Source organism: Anguilla rostrata, chromosome 17 (assembly GCF_018555375.3).
Source record: "Anguilla rostrata isolate EN2019 chromosome 17, ASM1855537v3, whole genome shotgun sequence".
NCBI classification, from domain to species: domain Eukaryota; kingdom Metazoa; phylum Chordata; class Actinopteri; order Anguilliformes; family Anguillidae; genus Anguilla; species Anguilla rostrata.
In genome coordinates, this window is record NC_057949.1 from 6083070 (window position 1) to 6098348 (window position 15279).

Genomic DNA, 15279 nt, shown 5'->3' on the forward strand with positions numbered 1-15279 from the left:
CCCCCAGTACACTAGTTTGTCATTCCAAACACACTGCTGCTTTCAGAAGACACTTCAGAACACTCGTTAGACATGTAATCAAAGCATCTAATAGTACAAACGTTCTGTCGCATGTCAAATTAGAAAAGTTCACAGTTCTGAGCGCCATTTAATAGTGTCGTGATTGGGTCTGAGTGATACAATACAGTGGATTGTGCTGGTCTGAGTTATGAGAGTAGGAAGTAAAAAAAAAAAAAAATGTTGATGCTACGACTGGAGTGTTTATTAAAAAATGTTGAGGATTAATTTTTATTAAAAATATGCGTGCTATTCGCTCACTTTAGCAATACTGTTTAACGAGACGTTAGAATAAATCAAGCGGTAAGAGAAAAGTTTAATTTTTTGGCGGCAGAGGAAGCTGAAGAAACAAAGAAATGGCCTCGGGGAATGAAGGCAGGATCTGGGCCAATGAGGATCCGTAAAAGCCTATCCAATGAGCTTCTAGCTGGTATGCTTTAAAATCGTGTGTTGAGGGCGTCCTGGGTTATATTTCGAAAGATAGGTATTGAGTAAGACACAATGGCTAGAACCAAGCAGACGGCACGTAAATCCACCGGTGGCAAAGCTCCGAGGAAACAGCTCGCCACTAAGGCGGCGCGTAAGAGCGCGCCTGCGACAGGCGGCGTGAAGAAGCCTCATCGTTACAGGCCTGGTACTGTAGCTCTGCGAGAAATTCGTCGCTATCAGAAATCTACTGAACTGTTGATTCGTAAGCTGCCCTTCCAGCGCCTTGTGAGGGAGATCGCTCAGGATTTCAAGACCGATCTTCGCTTCCAAAGTTCAGCTGTAATGGCTCTGCAGGAAGCGAGCGAGGCGTATCTGGTTGGTCTGTTTGAGGACACCAATCTGTGCGCAATTCATGCCAAGAGAGTGACCATCATGCCCAAGGATATCCAGCTGGCCCGCCGTATCCGTGGAGAGCGCGCTTAAGACTGCTTGACCTAACACAATTGGAACACCAAAGGCTCTTTTTAGAGCCACTTAAGAATTTGTCAGAACAGCAAATCTGTCCATGTTCTTTTAGCGTGTGCTGATGTGAGATGTGTATATATACATGATATGCTGGTATGTAAGGATTAATACTCATGGGATTGCTAGTGTGAAGGCTTATTCTCTCCCCTGCCCTCAGTGAGCAGCCAAATAGGGGTGACATATTAATGCTTTATCTGAAGACTTAAGGGATACAACTTTGCTTATATCTGTTCACAGACTGCCAGTGTGTGTCACTGTGAAGTGAAGTTGTTTTGTAAGCACCAAGATGTGTCCAATATTGAAATGTGTGGAGGAGGGAATAATATAACATCTATTAATAAACTACCACAGAACAAAATAGATATGTATGAAATTGGTCTGAAACTTGATGTATGTATAAAATCAATCATGTTTGGTGTGTTTAGAGAAAACGTGTCACGTGAAACAAAACACATTTTTTTTGGTTGGTAATTTGTGTAATAAATTAAAAAAAATATGGAAGACAAGGTGCAAAATGATTGTCAATCAAACTTATTAGTACTGATGTAATGATGTGTAGCAATTAAATAATAATGGATTTAAAAAGACAACAAACTGGCAGTAAGCCAAACTAGTTGTTTCATCCTGTCTGTTCACCACGTGAGCAGTAGCCACCCCCACCCCTGCCTCACACAACCTTTGGAAGGAAAATCTTCTGGGCCTTAAAAGAAAATGCACTGGATTGGAATGGACTGAAATTGATAAATAATATAAAGGGTTATGTAATTTTCAAAAGAATATATGTTATTGTAATTTATCTTTGTATTGATCTCCTTTAATGGATTGTGAAATGATAAATAATCAATTATTTAAAAACCCAAAATCCGCATACGGTCATAAACAGCATTATTGTAAGTTCAACAGTTTCTACATTGCTGCAGTTCAGTTAATAATTTTTCCCCAGTTTAAGTCCAGCAAATATATTATGTTTTTGGACTTTTTATCTGAAATGTACCCCTTGTATGCAAGTACCTTCAAGGCAAGTTGCTCCTCATTGGGCTCTACTAAAGTTCACTGGAGAAGGCGAACCTCCATCACATACTAGTCTTGGGCAGGATTTGCTTCTCAACGGTAACTGGATCAGTGCTGCGAACATTTATTTGTTCATTGCATTACAAAACAAAAGAGGCTTTGAGCTTTGCTTTCACAACAAATGTGCACTCAGGAGTCTACATATTTTTTAATCAACACTACAGACTCACAAGAAGAACCATGGAGCAACTGGGAAGTTCATTTGTCCCTTCCACTCGATACATTAAACATTGTGATAAAGTTCTGGACAGGCAGGGTGGGATGGATGAAGATAGTGAACAGTACCTTGACAGGTACTGTGATATTATTCAACCCACCGAAAACCTGTAGACCATTTTGGCATCTGGTACATGGTGTCAGGAGATGTAGAGTTAAACTCCACCGTGGTCCAGATGGAAGGCTCGCCACATTGCCTAACGCTGTCTCCATGGGTCCTTATAATCGCAAGATAACATATGGGCGACAAGCGCAAAGATGCTATGTCTGTAACGCTTTGGATCACCAATTTAAAGACAGTCAGTGGTTCAAATGCTGGAAGTGTTCGGTGCCGTTTAGCTTAAGTAAGCCATGCCATTGCCGTCAGTTAATGATGGAGTCGTACAGTATAACTGCTTTCTTACTTATGAGCGACAGTACCCTACATACCCTGTCATTGTACAACTGTGACCTGATATAGGCCTATGTATACCTTAATTAGGCGAATATTTACGTTACATTACCGGCATTTAGCATACTCTTATCCAGTGCAACTTACACAACCTTTCCGTAGCATCCATTTACACAGCTGGATATATACTGAAGCAACTCAGGTTAAGTACAATGGAAGTGTCTTCCCCAGGAATTGAACCTGTGCTCTTTAGGTTACAAGACCAGGTCCTTACCCATTATACTACACTGTCACCATTGAATGCTTAAGTCATCATCATAATAAATGATGCGGACAATGAAAAATAAGAAGGCTTACTTGAGCCAGAAAAAAAGCCATAAAAAAGCCCAAAGTCCAAAACAGGAATTGTTCTTCTTCTTCTTCTCTGATTTTAATGGCGGTTGTAAAACTAAACTTTGTGCATTATCGCCACCTACTGTATACTGTGCCATCTGATTTAGTTCTCTCAAAAAAAACAACAGCCCCACCCTCCCATACCTGAACCACAATTCTTCACTATTTCCCTAGCCTATATCCCTGGCGTCTGACTCCCTCCAAACCCTTTCGCCAAAATTCCCTGTATTTCGTCCCCCTTCACATCCGTTATTCCCAAAATCTCTTTTGCTGCATCCACCACCATCCTGATCCTCTCTGATTTCTATCTCACTAGCACAGTTAATCACCATTGCAATAAATGCCAGAAACCTTCCTCTATCCAAATGCATGATTTCTTAGTCATATCTCCCTTGAACTTTTCCCTCTGTTCCAGTTCTATTCTGTTCCTTCCTCTCAGTTCCTGTTTCTGCCCTTACTCTCTTCGTTGCTTCTGCATGTTATTTTATTCTGCACTCGTGTTCTTTTCACTTCACTTTCCCTCTTCCTTCTTTCACACTGCTTTCCTCCCGCTTCATGATCTCCCCCACAGTGAAAACATATTTTTGAAAAACATATATTCAACTTTTGTCAATCCAAGTCTTTTAATTTGAAGCTCTTTATCCCTCAGTCTCTTCAACTGACACTCCCATGATTATAATTCCTTCAATGTCTGATTTCGAAATACATCCCAGGACGGCCCCAACACATGATTTTAAAGCATACCAGCAGACGCTCATTGGATAGGCTTTTAGGGATCCTCATTGGGCCGGATCCTGCCTTCATTCCCCGAGACCATTGGTTTGTTTCCTTATCTTCATGTTCAGTTCCTTTTTTACTTTTTCTTATTTCCTCCTTCCACAACTTCGCACTCCGTTTCGTCAACCCACAAGAAAGACTCTGCAGGAGCAGATTTCAGACTACACTCAGTTTCCGGCCCAGGAATTGTTTCAAACTCAAACGCCATTTTAATGACGGACGAGAAGGGAGAGGAAGTAAAAGGAGTAAACGTGAGAACGGGGTAGGTAACCTGTTGCGCAGTTATGCTAAAGAAAGCTTTACAATTAGTATTAGTTTAGTATTTTTGATATTGCATCATGATCATTTCGTTGGATTTCACTGAAGTCACAGGCCTTGTGGTTCTATTAAAATTATATAGGTTAGGCCCCTAGGTTGTATTTTGACACTTGTTACGGTAACAGAAAAACAGACCGATCATTTTATCAGTGTCGAACAGACATTGATTTTGCAGTGAAATTTGTAAATTGAATACATCTAATGACTTAATATCAGGAAAACGATTTGGCCCGGTGAGTTCTGACTTTGCATAAGGCAAGGCAAGGCAAGTTTACTTGTATAGCACCCTTCATACACAAAGGCAATTCAAAGTGCTTCACATAGATACAGATTTATATCGGTGGTTATTAAACGTAGGGTTATCGGATGTCCGGTTTTGGACCGAATGCCCGTTTTTCAAATTATTTATTAGGCAAAGATGTCCGTTTTGTAGTTCCACTGTAAAATTTAAGACAGTAAAACAGTCCGGTCGTTTTTCAAATACATATTCCACAACCCTGGCTATGATAAAGTCGTTAATTCACGAGCTGAGTATTGTAAATATGTATTAAAGGTAATTCAATTGCATATTTCATATCCAGCTCAAATTAGTTTCAGTTTACCCCGAACTAGTTTAATTTCAAGTCTTAGCTATTTGCATCGCATCGCACCGCACAATCTCGTTGAATCCCACTGTATTGAATTTGTGCAAGTTTCAATTACATAATATTCAGCAACTACCTAAGTAGCAGTAATTGAAGTGAATTGCATTAAGACGTCGTTTCCTTTATTGTACCACGAGGTGGGAGTATTTAGCTGTACATGTAGACCTATTTAAAAGTAGAAAAACTTGTCATTTCAAAGCCACTGAACATCTGCACCACGTCAGTGCGATTCTAGCCTTCGTTATGACCGAACTGGATTACAGAACTGGGTACAGAATAAAAAAAAACTGGAAACATGCAGAGTGAAGGTTTTTGTTTGAATTTTATATGAAACGCAATGACAGGGATATTAGTATAAATTATAGCTATCTGGGGTGAATTCAGGTATCATGGGACATCAGGTAATGCGGGACACTAAGTAAGGTTTGTTTATTTCTTGAATAATATCGATACCAGAAACCTTATGATCAAAATCACATGACATAGTGGTAAGCATCAAACAGGAAGCTGACCCAGCAGGGCACGTTGAACATAGGAACGTGGCATAGGAGTTCGCCTACTTTGATATTGAGGTTATCAAGTTGCTATGAACTATCCAATGAAACCAATTATGATGTAAACATGAATATGATGAGCTGTTGCCACACAATGAATAGAAAGTTGTCCATTTTATATGCAATTTTTTTTTAGTTTTTCGTTTTTTCAGTTTCATTTTTAATTTGTTCCATGTTCCCTAACATAGTAACATAGTTGGGGGAAGTGGGACAGCATGGTTTCAGATAATACAGGACACTTTTTAAAGGCTTTTACAATGGAAGAGATCCAGCTTTGTGCTTATTACATCTACAGTTATTGGTTCCTGCATTAGTGTTAATTTCAAGGAAGCTTGGAAGTCACAGGTCCGAATAATCTAGATGAGATGGGGCCTGCCTCTCATCAAGAAGGTAAAGTCTTGAGCACAACCTGCAATCAAAAGTTTGGGGACCAGAAGGGTCCCCCCAAAAAAGGACAAAAAATGTGTCATCTACCACAGGTAGTTTCGTGAGTCATGTGATGAGGATAATGGGGTCATAGGTGATGGCACCTCATTCAGCAGCAAAGACGGCCTTTTCTGAGGGATAGGCAGGGGATCGTGTGAACGAAGCGGCAGTGTCGTATAATGGGTAAGGAACTGGTCTTGAACAGGTTCGATTCCCGGGTAGGACACTGCCGTTGGACCCTTGAGCAAGTTATTTAACCTGCATTGCTTCGGTATGTATCCAGCTGTGTAAATGGATGCGATGTAAAATGCTTTGTCAAAATGTTGTGTAAGTCGCTCTGGATAGGAGCGTCTGCTTAATGCCTGTAATTTCTTACCTGGTCCGATACGATGGTGAATATTGGTTATTTTTCCATTTCACCCCACCAACTTCTGTAAGAACCATGCCACCTTCAAAGTCACTTAAATCACCTTTCTTCCCTATTCCGATGATTGGTTTGAACTTCAGCAGATCGTCTTGACCATGTCTACATGCCTAAATGCATTGAGTTGCTGCCACGTGATTGGCTGATTAGATATTTGCGTTAACGGGTGCAGTTTGCAGTTAAACCTAATGACCTAATGAAGTGGCCGGTGAGTGTGTGTGTGTATATATATATATGTATATATATATATATATATATATATATATATATATATATACACATAGTGTGTATTTCTGTGGGTAGTTGTGTTCAGTGTGTTCTTATTTGGTGTGTTTACAGGTTGGCTAGAACCCATTTGTGGTTTAATCTGGTCTGATTAAACCAGTCTCCTGAGACAGTGGGCCCTATTTCTAACATGAGTCTCTCCGGGGAGCCAGAGACCAAAGGTGGAACCCTCAGCTCTAACAGAAAGAGGTATAAATACATGAATCAGACATTTAATGTGATATCAATTAGAGCTGCAGTAAGAGGATGAGCTTAACTAGAAGCTCTGTCTCCATGTGCTGTGAGTTGGAGCTGCAGTAAGAGGATGAGTTTAACTGGAAGCTCTGTCTTTATGTTTTGTTCACAGCATCCAGGTAGAAAGAGCAGGGTCACCTGTACCCAGCTGTGTGTCTCTGAAGAGTGATCATTCAGTGCATCCTCCTCTTGTTTTCAGTGGAGAGTTCACAGGTGATCAAAGGTAATTAAAGTGGTTCATGCTGACACTACTGTTTCATCATACTTCAATGTCACTGGCACCTTTCAGGTCTAGGTGGGATGTATTAAGACACATTCAGATGCAGGTGGGGTGTATCATGCCATATTCAGGTGAGATGTGAGTTAGAGCTGCAGTAAGAGGATGAGTTTAACCGGAAGCTCTGTCTCCATATTTTGTTCACAGGGTCCAGGTAGAGAGAGCAGGGTCACCTGTACCCAGCTGTATGTCTATGAAGAGTGATAATTCAATGCATCCTCCTCTTGTCTTCAGAGGAGAGGTCACAGGTGATAAAAGGTAATTAAACAGGTTCATGCTGACACTACTGTTTCATCATACTTCAATGTCACTCACACTTTTCAGGTGTAGTTGAGTGTATTACGTCATATTCAGATGTGCTGAGAGTCAGAGCTGCAGTAAGCGGATGAGTTTAACTGGAAGCTCTGTCTCCATGTACTGTGAGTTAGAGCTGCAGTAAGAGGATGAGTTTAACTGGAAGCTCTGTCTCCATGTGCTGTGAGTTAGAGCTGCAGTAAGAGGATGAGTTTAACTGGAAGCTCTGTCTCCATGTGCTGTGAGTTAGAGCTGCAGTAAGAGGATGATTTTAACTGGAAGCTCTGTCTCCATGTGCTGTGAGTTAGAGCTGCAGTAAGAGGATGATTTTAACTGGAAGCTCTGTCTCCATGTGCTGTGAGTTAGAGCTGCAGTAAGAGGATGAGTTTAACTGGAAGCTCTGTCTCCATGTGCTGTGAGTTAGAGCTGCAGTAAGAAGATGAGTTTAACTGGAAGCTCTGTCTCCATGTGCTGTGAGTTAGAGCTGCAGTAAGAGGATGAGTTTAACTGGAAGCTCTGTCTCCATGTGCTGTGAGTTAGAGCTGCAGTAAGAGGATGAGTTTAACTGGAAGCTCAGTGTCCATGTGCTGTGAGTTAGAGCTGTAGTAAGAGGATGAGTTTAACTGGAAGCTCTGTCTCCATGTGCTGTGAGTTAGAGCTGCAGTAAGAGGATGAGGTTAATGGATTCTGTGTCTCATGATTTTGCACAGGATCCCGTGGTCACTGGAGTCCAGCTGTTTAGAAGAGAAGAGTACAGAGAAATTATCTTCCACAAAACAGGTGTGAGATCTACTTTTTAGTCGGCCAAGCACAACAGGTGCCTATGTCCCCTATTGTTTTGGCTAGGATTATTGTTTTTTATTTATTTTTATTCTTTCTTTCTTCTGCCTCTTACTAAGTTTTCCCCACTGTTCAATGTAAACTCAAACAATATTTTGACACCTATGCAACTGACACTGAAAAACTGCAAATTGCAAAAAAATATTTTGGCCAACCCATTTCACTTACAAGCACCAAATGTCTTCTGCATGTGTACATCCTCATCCTGAAAAAAGCTGCTCACAGAACCTGTAAATTCTGCCATATTGCTTGGGCTCTTTTCTTTCTGAAAAATACCCAGATTTTATGTTTGCACACATCAGAAAAGTTGTTGCTGTTCATGTGAGATTAGGTACACATGTCCACCTGTGGCGAAATTGACCCTTTGTTAAGCCCTGCCCAAGTCCCCCTCTCCTTAGTTAACTGTGAATAAGAGAGTCCTTAGAGGTAGCGGCAAGTGAAGCTCCTGGCTATGTACAATGTTTGTTAGTACTAATGCTAATGTGCTACATTAAACCCCTCAAAAGACACAACTTAACATCTAATCCAGCTCTGGAGTGCTGCTGGACCTCCCCTGCCTCACAGAAAGACCAGATTCCTTTAGCAGGTCCCACAGACGGCAGCAGAGTTTTCAACAAGAAGCATTCAGTTCAGTTGGCATTTATTAAATGTATTACACAGAGAAACTATGTATTACATAGAGAAACTCCATTATTGTATGGAAATGCATCATAACTTATATCTCTACAAAACCATCAATCAGGAGCAAAAGCTACACTTCAAATATGAGCATCTGGGACTGCTACATGTTTAGTGTTAGGACGCATCTGTTTTTTTTCTGGCTGTCAGAAACAGCACAAGTCAATGGTTGTGGTCCATTTCATTGTTTTACAGCGTACCTCTTCTTGTGTTTATTTCTCACTGATACAGCGTACCTCTTTTTGTGTTTATTTCTCACTGATACAGCACACCTCTTCATGTGTTTATTTCACACTGATACAGCACACCTCTTCGTGTGTTTATTTCACACTGATGCAGCACACCTCTTCATGTGTTTATTTCAGTCTCTCCTACGCACTCTGATGAAGCTGAAGAAGGATGAAAAGTTGAAAGTGTTTCAGAGCCATCTGAGTCAGGATTGCCCAGAATGCTCTAAGATTCTGTCTGAAGATCCTTCTGTACTAGATAAGTTCATGAAGATGAAGGAATTGTTCATGGGTCATCAAATTGATGACTACCCAGAATGCACTGAGAGGGAACAGGAGGATCCTGAGGCCCTGTACATAGTTGAGAAGATGCTGGAGACCTGTGGCATTGAGAGGTCTCTGAAGATCACACTCCACATCCTGAGGAACATGAAGCAGAAGGATCTCGCAGACTCACTGAAGCAGCACAGTAAGTTTTATCTCATTGCTATTGTGTGTTCATTACACTGAAATGAGGTTAGCAAACAAATCTAACAGTGATCAATGTTCTGATTCATAGCTTCCACCCATTCATCATAGTATTTTGCATGAACAATCTTACTTATAGAAAATGTAATGCACGACATACACAACACCATTCAAATCAAAATGCAGCAACTGCGGGGGCAGGCAAGTGCACATGAGATTAATATCCCTGAGGACCATTCAAACCAGGAATATTGTGCTTAAGAGCAGGTTACTAAACCACTGGCCCATCAGACAGTCTGCTCTGAGTTTGTATCCTGAGTACTCGGTATAAAAAATTTTAATTTTAAAATTACCATGTGACCATAAGGACACCTCCACAACATAAATCTGAGAAATGAAATGTTAAAGGACAATTGAACCCATTTTCAGTGTCTTAATAAGTTTTTGCTTAGTCCTTATAGTACAAATGCAACAGTGTGTACTTTTTGGAGACTTGTTATATTTATGATGGACTATAATTGAGAGGTGTGTAACGCTGTGTGATTTCCTTTCTTCAGATGAATCTATACAAAGAGCCCAGCAGGCACTGAAAACTCCACTGAAGAAGAAGTTTGAATGCATATTTGAAGGTTTAGCAAAGCAGAGCCACCCAACCCTGCTCAATGAGATCTATACAGAGCTCTACATCACAGAGGGGGGAAGTGGGGGGGTCAATAATGAACACGAGATCAGACAGATAGAGACAGGATCCAAAAGACGAACTACACAGGAGACTACAATCCTCTGCAATGATATCTTTAAATCTTTACCTGGACAAGAGAAACCCGTCAGAACTGTGCTTACAAAGGGCATCGCTGGCATTGGGAAAACTGTCTCTGTGCAGAAGTTTGTTCTGGACTGGGCAGAAGGAAAAGCCAATCAGGATGTTGATTTCATCTTCACTCTTCCTTTCCGAGATCTGAATTTCAAGAAGGAAAGAGCATTCAGTCTGATGCAACTTCTGCAGCATTACTTTCCACAACTGCAAGGGAAAAGTGTTGAAAGTGATGAAGTCAAAGTTGCGTTTATCTTTGATGGTCTGGATGAATGTCGACTTCCTCTAAATTTCCAAAGCAATGAGACCTGCTGTGATATAACAAAGTCATCACCAGTGGATGTGCTGCTGACCAACCTCATTAAGGGGAATCTGCTTCCCTCTGCTCTCGTCTGGATCACCTCCCGACCAGCAGCAGCCAATTGGATCCCTCCTAAGTGTGTCCAACGAGTGACAGAGATAAGAGGGTTCAATGACCCACAGAAGGAGGAGTACTTCAGGAAGAGAATCAGAGACCAGAACCTGGCCAGCAGAATTATCTCACACATAAAGTCATCCAGGAGTCTCTACATCATGTGTCACATACCAGTCTTCTGCTGGATTTCTGCTACTGTTCTGGAGACAATGTTGGGCAAAGCAGAGAGTGGAAATCTGCCCAAAACTCTGACTGAAATGTACACACACTTCCTTCTCATTCAGTCTAATGTGAAGAATCAGAAGTATGATGGTACCACTGAGACAAAACCAAAGAAAATGTCAGAGTCAGATACAGAAATAATCCTGAAACTGGGGCAGCTGGCTTTTCTACAGCTGGAAAAGGGCAATCTGATTTTCTATGAAGAAGACCTGAGAGAGAGTGGCATTGATGTCAATGAAGCTTCAGTGTATTCTGGGGTGTGCACTGAAATCTTTAAAGAGGAGTATGGGTTGGATCAGGAGAAGGTCTACTGCTTTGTGCATCTGAGCATTCAGGAGTATCTGGCTGCCTTGTTTGTGTTTCATTCATGTGTAAATGAGAACAGAAATGTACTCAGAGCAGAAGAATCAAAACCTCACAGTGACAGAGTGCAGCTGTCTGAGTTACACAGGAGTGCAGTGGATCAGGCCTTAGAGAGTAAGAATGGGCACCTGGATCTTTTCCTCCGATTTCTTCTTGGGCTCTCTCTGGACTCCATTCAGACTCTCTTAGGAGGACTATTGACAGGACAGACAGGAAGCAGATCACTTGTATCAGACCCTCAGACACAAACAGGAAGCAGATCGTCTGTACGAGGCCCACAGACACAGACAGGAAGCAGATCAGAGAGCATAGAGAAAACCATCCAGTACATTAAGATGAAGATCAGAGAGGAATCTTCAGCAGAGAGGACCATCAATCTGTTCCACTGTCTGAATGAACTGAATGACAACTTCCTAGTGCAGGAAATCCAGAATTCCCTGAGATCAGGAAAACTTTCTGATAAAGAGCTGCAACCAGACCAATGTTCAGCTCTGGCCTTTGTGTTACTGATGTCCGAGGAGATCCTGGATGAGTTTGACTTGAAGACCTACAACACATCAGCAGCAGGCCATCAGCGACTTCTACCAGTAGTCAAGAACTGCGGGAAGGCCGTGTGAGTATTATGTCATTAATATTCTAGATGACTGACAGCATATATACCCACTTTGTATCTCTAGTCCAAATAAAGTGCTGTAAAATTGCAAGTGTATCACTATCCAACAAAATAAACTCAAAGGTGTCATGAACAGGAGTTCCTACGTGCCTTGGGAATACCTAGTTTCATTACCTGGTTATGTGTATCACCAGCAGAACAGACACTTTGTTCTTCCTGGTCATATGTAACACCAAAACAACAGACGCACTTGCCTGGTTAAATCCCAAACATCCCATAGCATTGTAAACAAGCTCACTGTCCACACTGAAAGATGGCCTCTGCACTTCTGGGATGGGATGGAAGAGTTGAACCCAGAGGAAAGATCATCTAAAAAGTAGATGGACCCTTAAACCCAATTCAGAGAACTGACAGTATAAGAAAAGGGGTTATTTGGGTTAGAATAACATCTGTCAAAGTTCAGTCCAGCAGGATGGTTAATTCTCAGGTACAAAGTTCTGCAGTTGGAGAGTGTAGCACAGACAACTTCCTCAGAGCATCATAGACCTTAAAATCCTCAATTTCCTCTTCATCACTGAATACAACCATTGTTACTGCTCACATATTACTACTAATAATAATAATTTTATTTAAAAAAATAAAATGTTTCATTTGTATAGCTCCTTTCTCAGACCCAAGGCCGCTTTACAAAAACATAAAACAGGTAAAATGCTTAGATAGCACCAAACACTAAAGAGATAAGAGGCAGAAGAGGGAGTGTATTTGAAATGATTGTTATGAGGGGGTATGAGTATGGTAGTGCTGGTGGAATAGGAATGTTTTGAGTTTGGTTTTGTAAGAGGAGAGGCTACTGTATTCACGGAGGTTTGGTGGTAAGGTGACGTCTTGTCAGAGTTTAGTTTGAGGTGATTTGATGCCATGCAGTGTTTAAAGTCCTGTAAGCAGTTTATCAGGGTGGAGGGCGAGAGAGGAGTAGTAGGTTTGGTACTGAGGTAAATCTGAGTGTCATTGGCGTAGAAATGAGTTTGAAAACCATGCTGAGGAATGATTGAGTCGAGGGGAAGCATGTAAATGAGAAACAAAAGAGGGCCTAAGACTGAGCCCAGTGGGACACCTTGAGAGAGACCCCTTGAGGCTACAGGTTCTATGCATACCTGATATTATTATGCTATAATAGATAAAGTCTTCTTTGCAGACTGAACAGCTGTGGCCTCACAGAGAAGTCCTGTGATGTTGTGGCCTCAGCTCTCCAGTCACTAAACTCACCCCTGAGAGATCTGGACCTCAGCTACAATAACCTGGGAGATTCAGGAGTGAAGCTGCTCTATGCTGGACAGATGAGTCCAAACTGTAAACTACAGAGACTGGGGTGAGTCATGCCGTATTGTGTACTGTGTGACCTTAACTAAATGGAATTAATAATTATGGCTGTGTGAGTGTTATTGTTGCAGGGAAGAAAACAAATTTACTGACGCCATTAATTTTCAATGCCTGTAATCAGAATGCTTATTCGTGAATACAAGTTTGCCTATAAGCACATTGACTGGGGTGTACTCATGAAATTATCAGCAGCAAGACCCTGTACCCTGGACAGAGAGACTATCCACTGCTTCCTGGTGTTCATCTAACTGTTCTCTGACATGGTGACCTTCAGTCCTAGGTGCCATGAAGAAGGAACTTAACCTGTAAAATCTGCTGATCTGGGTACCAAAACTAAGAACTGTTCCTGGGATCAACGTAATTAAGGTGCACCCTGTGTGGGTAGTGAGATTATCTAAATATCCTGGGCCATGACCTCTGTATTATTTTATTTTTTTTAAAACATTCAGATCCATCTGAACACTGACTCTAATGGAGCTTCACACCCTACAAGTGAAACTAACAATATGCCCAGTGAGTAACCCAGAATGGGTGTCACCCCAGAACTTTATTTATGAGCCCAATGCCGTGATTGGTTCTTGTAGAGATCCACACCCCAGTCTGTGTATAAGTGAGCCATGTACTTTGGGTGCTCTGTAAGAGAAAGGGAACTTTATCACATGGGTCAATATGAGTGTCACCAATAACTAGGGATGGACTGCTGCTGGCAAGATTTTGGACACCATACAAAAAGAAAAGAACAGATGCACAACTGAACAGATGGTAAAATAAAGAAAATGTGCACATAATTCAATTGTGATACATACCCACAATGCTCATATCAAATGACTATGGTACCAGGATAATTAAGTGAACAGCTTGAGCTTCCCTTCAGTGCCATCTCGAGAATGCCTCCCACAGTCCACACTCTTTTACATTTTACCTTATAGAATCTCACCTGACCAGAACTCTAGTGTCTACTGGCATTGCCAACAGACCCCCCTCCCTCCCCTTCTACAGGGACAGGGGTGCTGCATGGTTCTAATTCTCAGGCCCAAAGTGTTGCAGTTGGAGTGTGTAGAACAGAGAATCATCAACCTTAAAGTCCTTAAATTCACACTTCATCACTGAACATACTCATTTTTACAGTTCACATATTACATGTTTTATGTATACCTAATATTATTATACTATAATATAATATGAACTCTTCTTTGCAGACTGAATAGCTGTGACCTCACAGAGAAGTCCTGTGATATTTTGGCCTCAACTATCCAGTCACCGAACTCATCCCTAAGAGATCTGGACCTCACCTACAATAACCTTGGACATTCAGGAGTGGAGCTGCTCTGTGCTGGACTGATGAGTCCAAACTGTAAACTACAGAGACTGGGGTGAGCAGTGTTGTGTACAGTACTGTGTGACCTTAACTAAATGGATTAGTGATTGTGGCTCTTTGCACAATCTTTACTCACATTTGTCTCCTCCCTTCCTCCTTACTCAAAACACCGAAAAGGAGGATAAAACCTCTTGAATCTTGGGGTGGGTAGGGATAGGGTTTCAGTGGAGCCTGCAGTATCAGGGCACAGATGACAACAGGATACAGATTGTCTGACTGACATGGTAAAAGATTGACCAGCTGCATAGTGAAATGTTTCAGGTCTGTCACACGTTGCAGTCTTCATCCATCTACATTATTCACTACCTGCTATGAACTCTCATAAAAATGCATAATTCACCCCACTCACGCACTGACCTTGTGATGAAGGCATTTTACTCCTTCATTACACACCTGTGTGTGCTACAGGGTTGTGGTGTTTCTGAAAAGACTGCGTAAAATGAGATTTTTACTCCTGCTGGAAAAGCCAGACGTCAACTATTGGTTGGCAGGGTATGTGTGTACATCTTGGTGGAAGAGTGTCACAGAAGAGCTGCTGTTTAGATGCAGTGCCACATCGTTTAGTT

At 41.5% G+C, this 15279-nt stretch overlaps 2 protein-coding genes across 8 annotated transcripts in view; both read left to right on the top strand.

Moving 5' to 3' along the window:
* Positions 1-98: 98 nt before the first annotated feature.
* LOC135244231 (histone H3) lies at positions 99-1702 on the top strand. Its single transcript, XM_064316542.1, has one exon. It carries the CDS (start codon positions 559-561, stop codon positions 967-969), a length of 411 nt encoding a protein of 136 aa, XP_064172612.1. The 5' UTR covers positions 99-558; the 3' UTR covers positions 970-1702.
* A 2159-nt stretch (positions 1703-3861) lies between these two features.
* The window catches only part of LOC135244177 (NACHT, LRR and PYD domains-containing protein 12-like), a 77047-nt gene continuing 65629 nt past the window's right edge, over positions 3862-15279 (top strand). For 2 of the 7 annotated variants that reach the window (XM_064316424.1, XM_064316425.1), the window contains exons 1-10: positions 3863-4121; positions 5703-5765; positions 6565-6699; positions 6857-6967; positions 7169-7279; positions 8026-8095; positions 9199-9529; positions 10086-11955; positions 13151-13324; positions 14535-14708. In XM_064316424.1, the coding sequence (XP_064172494.1) occupies positions 6641-6699; positions 6857-6967; positions 7169-7279; positions 8026-8095; positions 9199-9529; positions 10086-11955; positions 13151-13324; positions 14535-14708 (2900 nt within the window). In that variant the 5' untranslated portion in view covers positions 3863-4121; positions 5703-5765; positions 6565-6640. Of the gene's footprint in view, positions 4122-5702; positions 5766-6564; positions 6700-6856; positions 6968-7168; positions 7280-8025; positions 8096-9198; positions 9530-10085; positions 11956-13150; positions 13325-14534; positions 14709-15279 lie in introns of all 7 variants that reach the window. The other 5 variants (XM_064316427.1, XM_064316430.1, XM_064316426.1 and 2 more) reach the window with 4 other exon arrangements.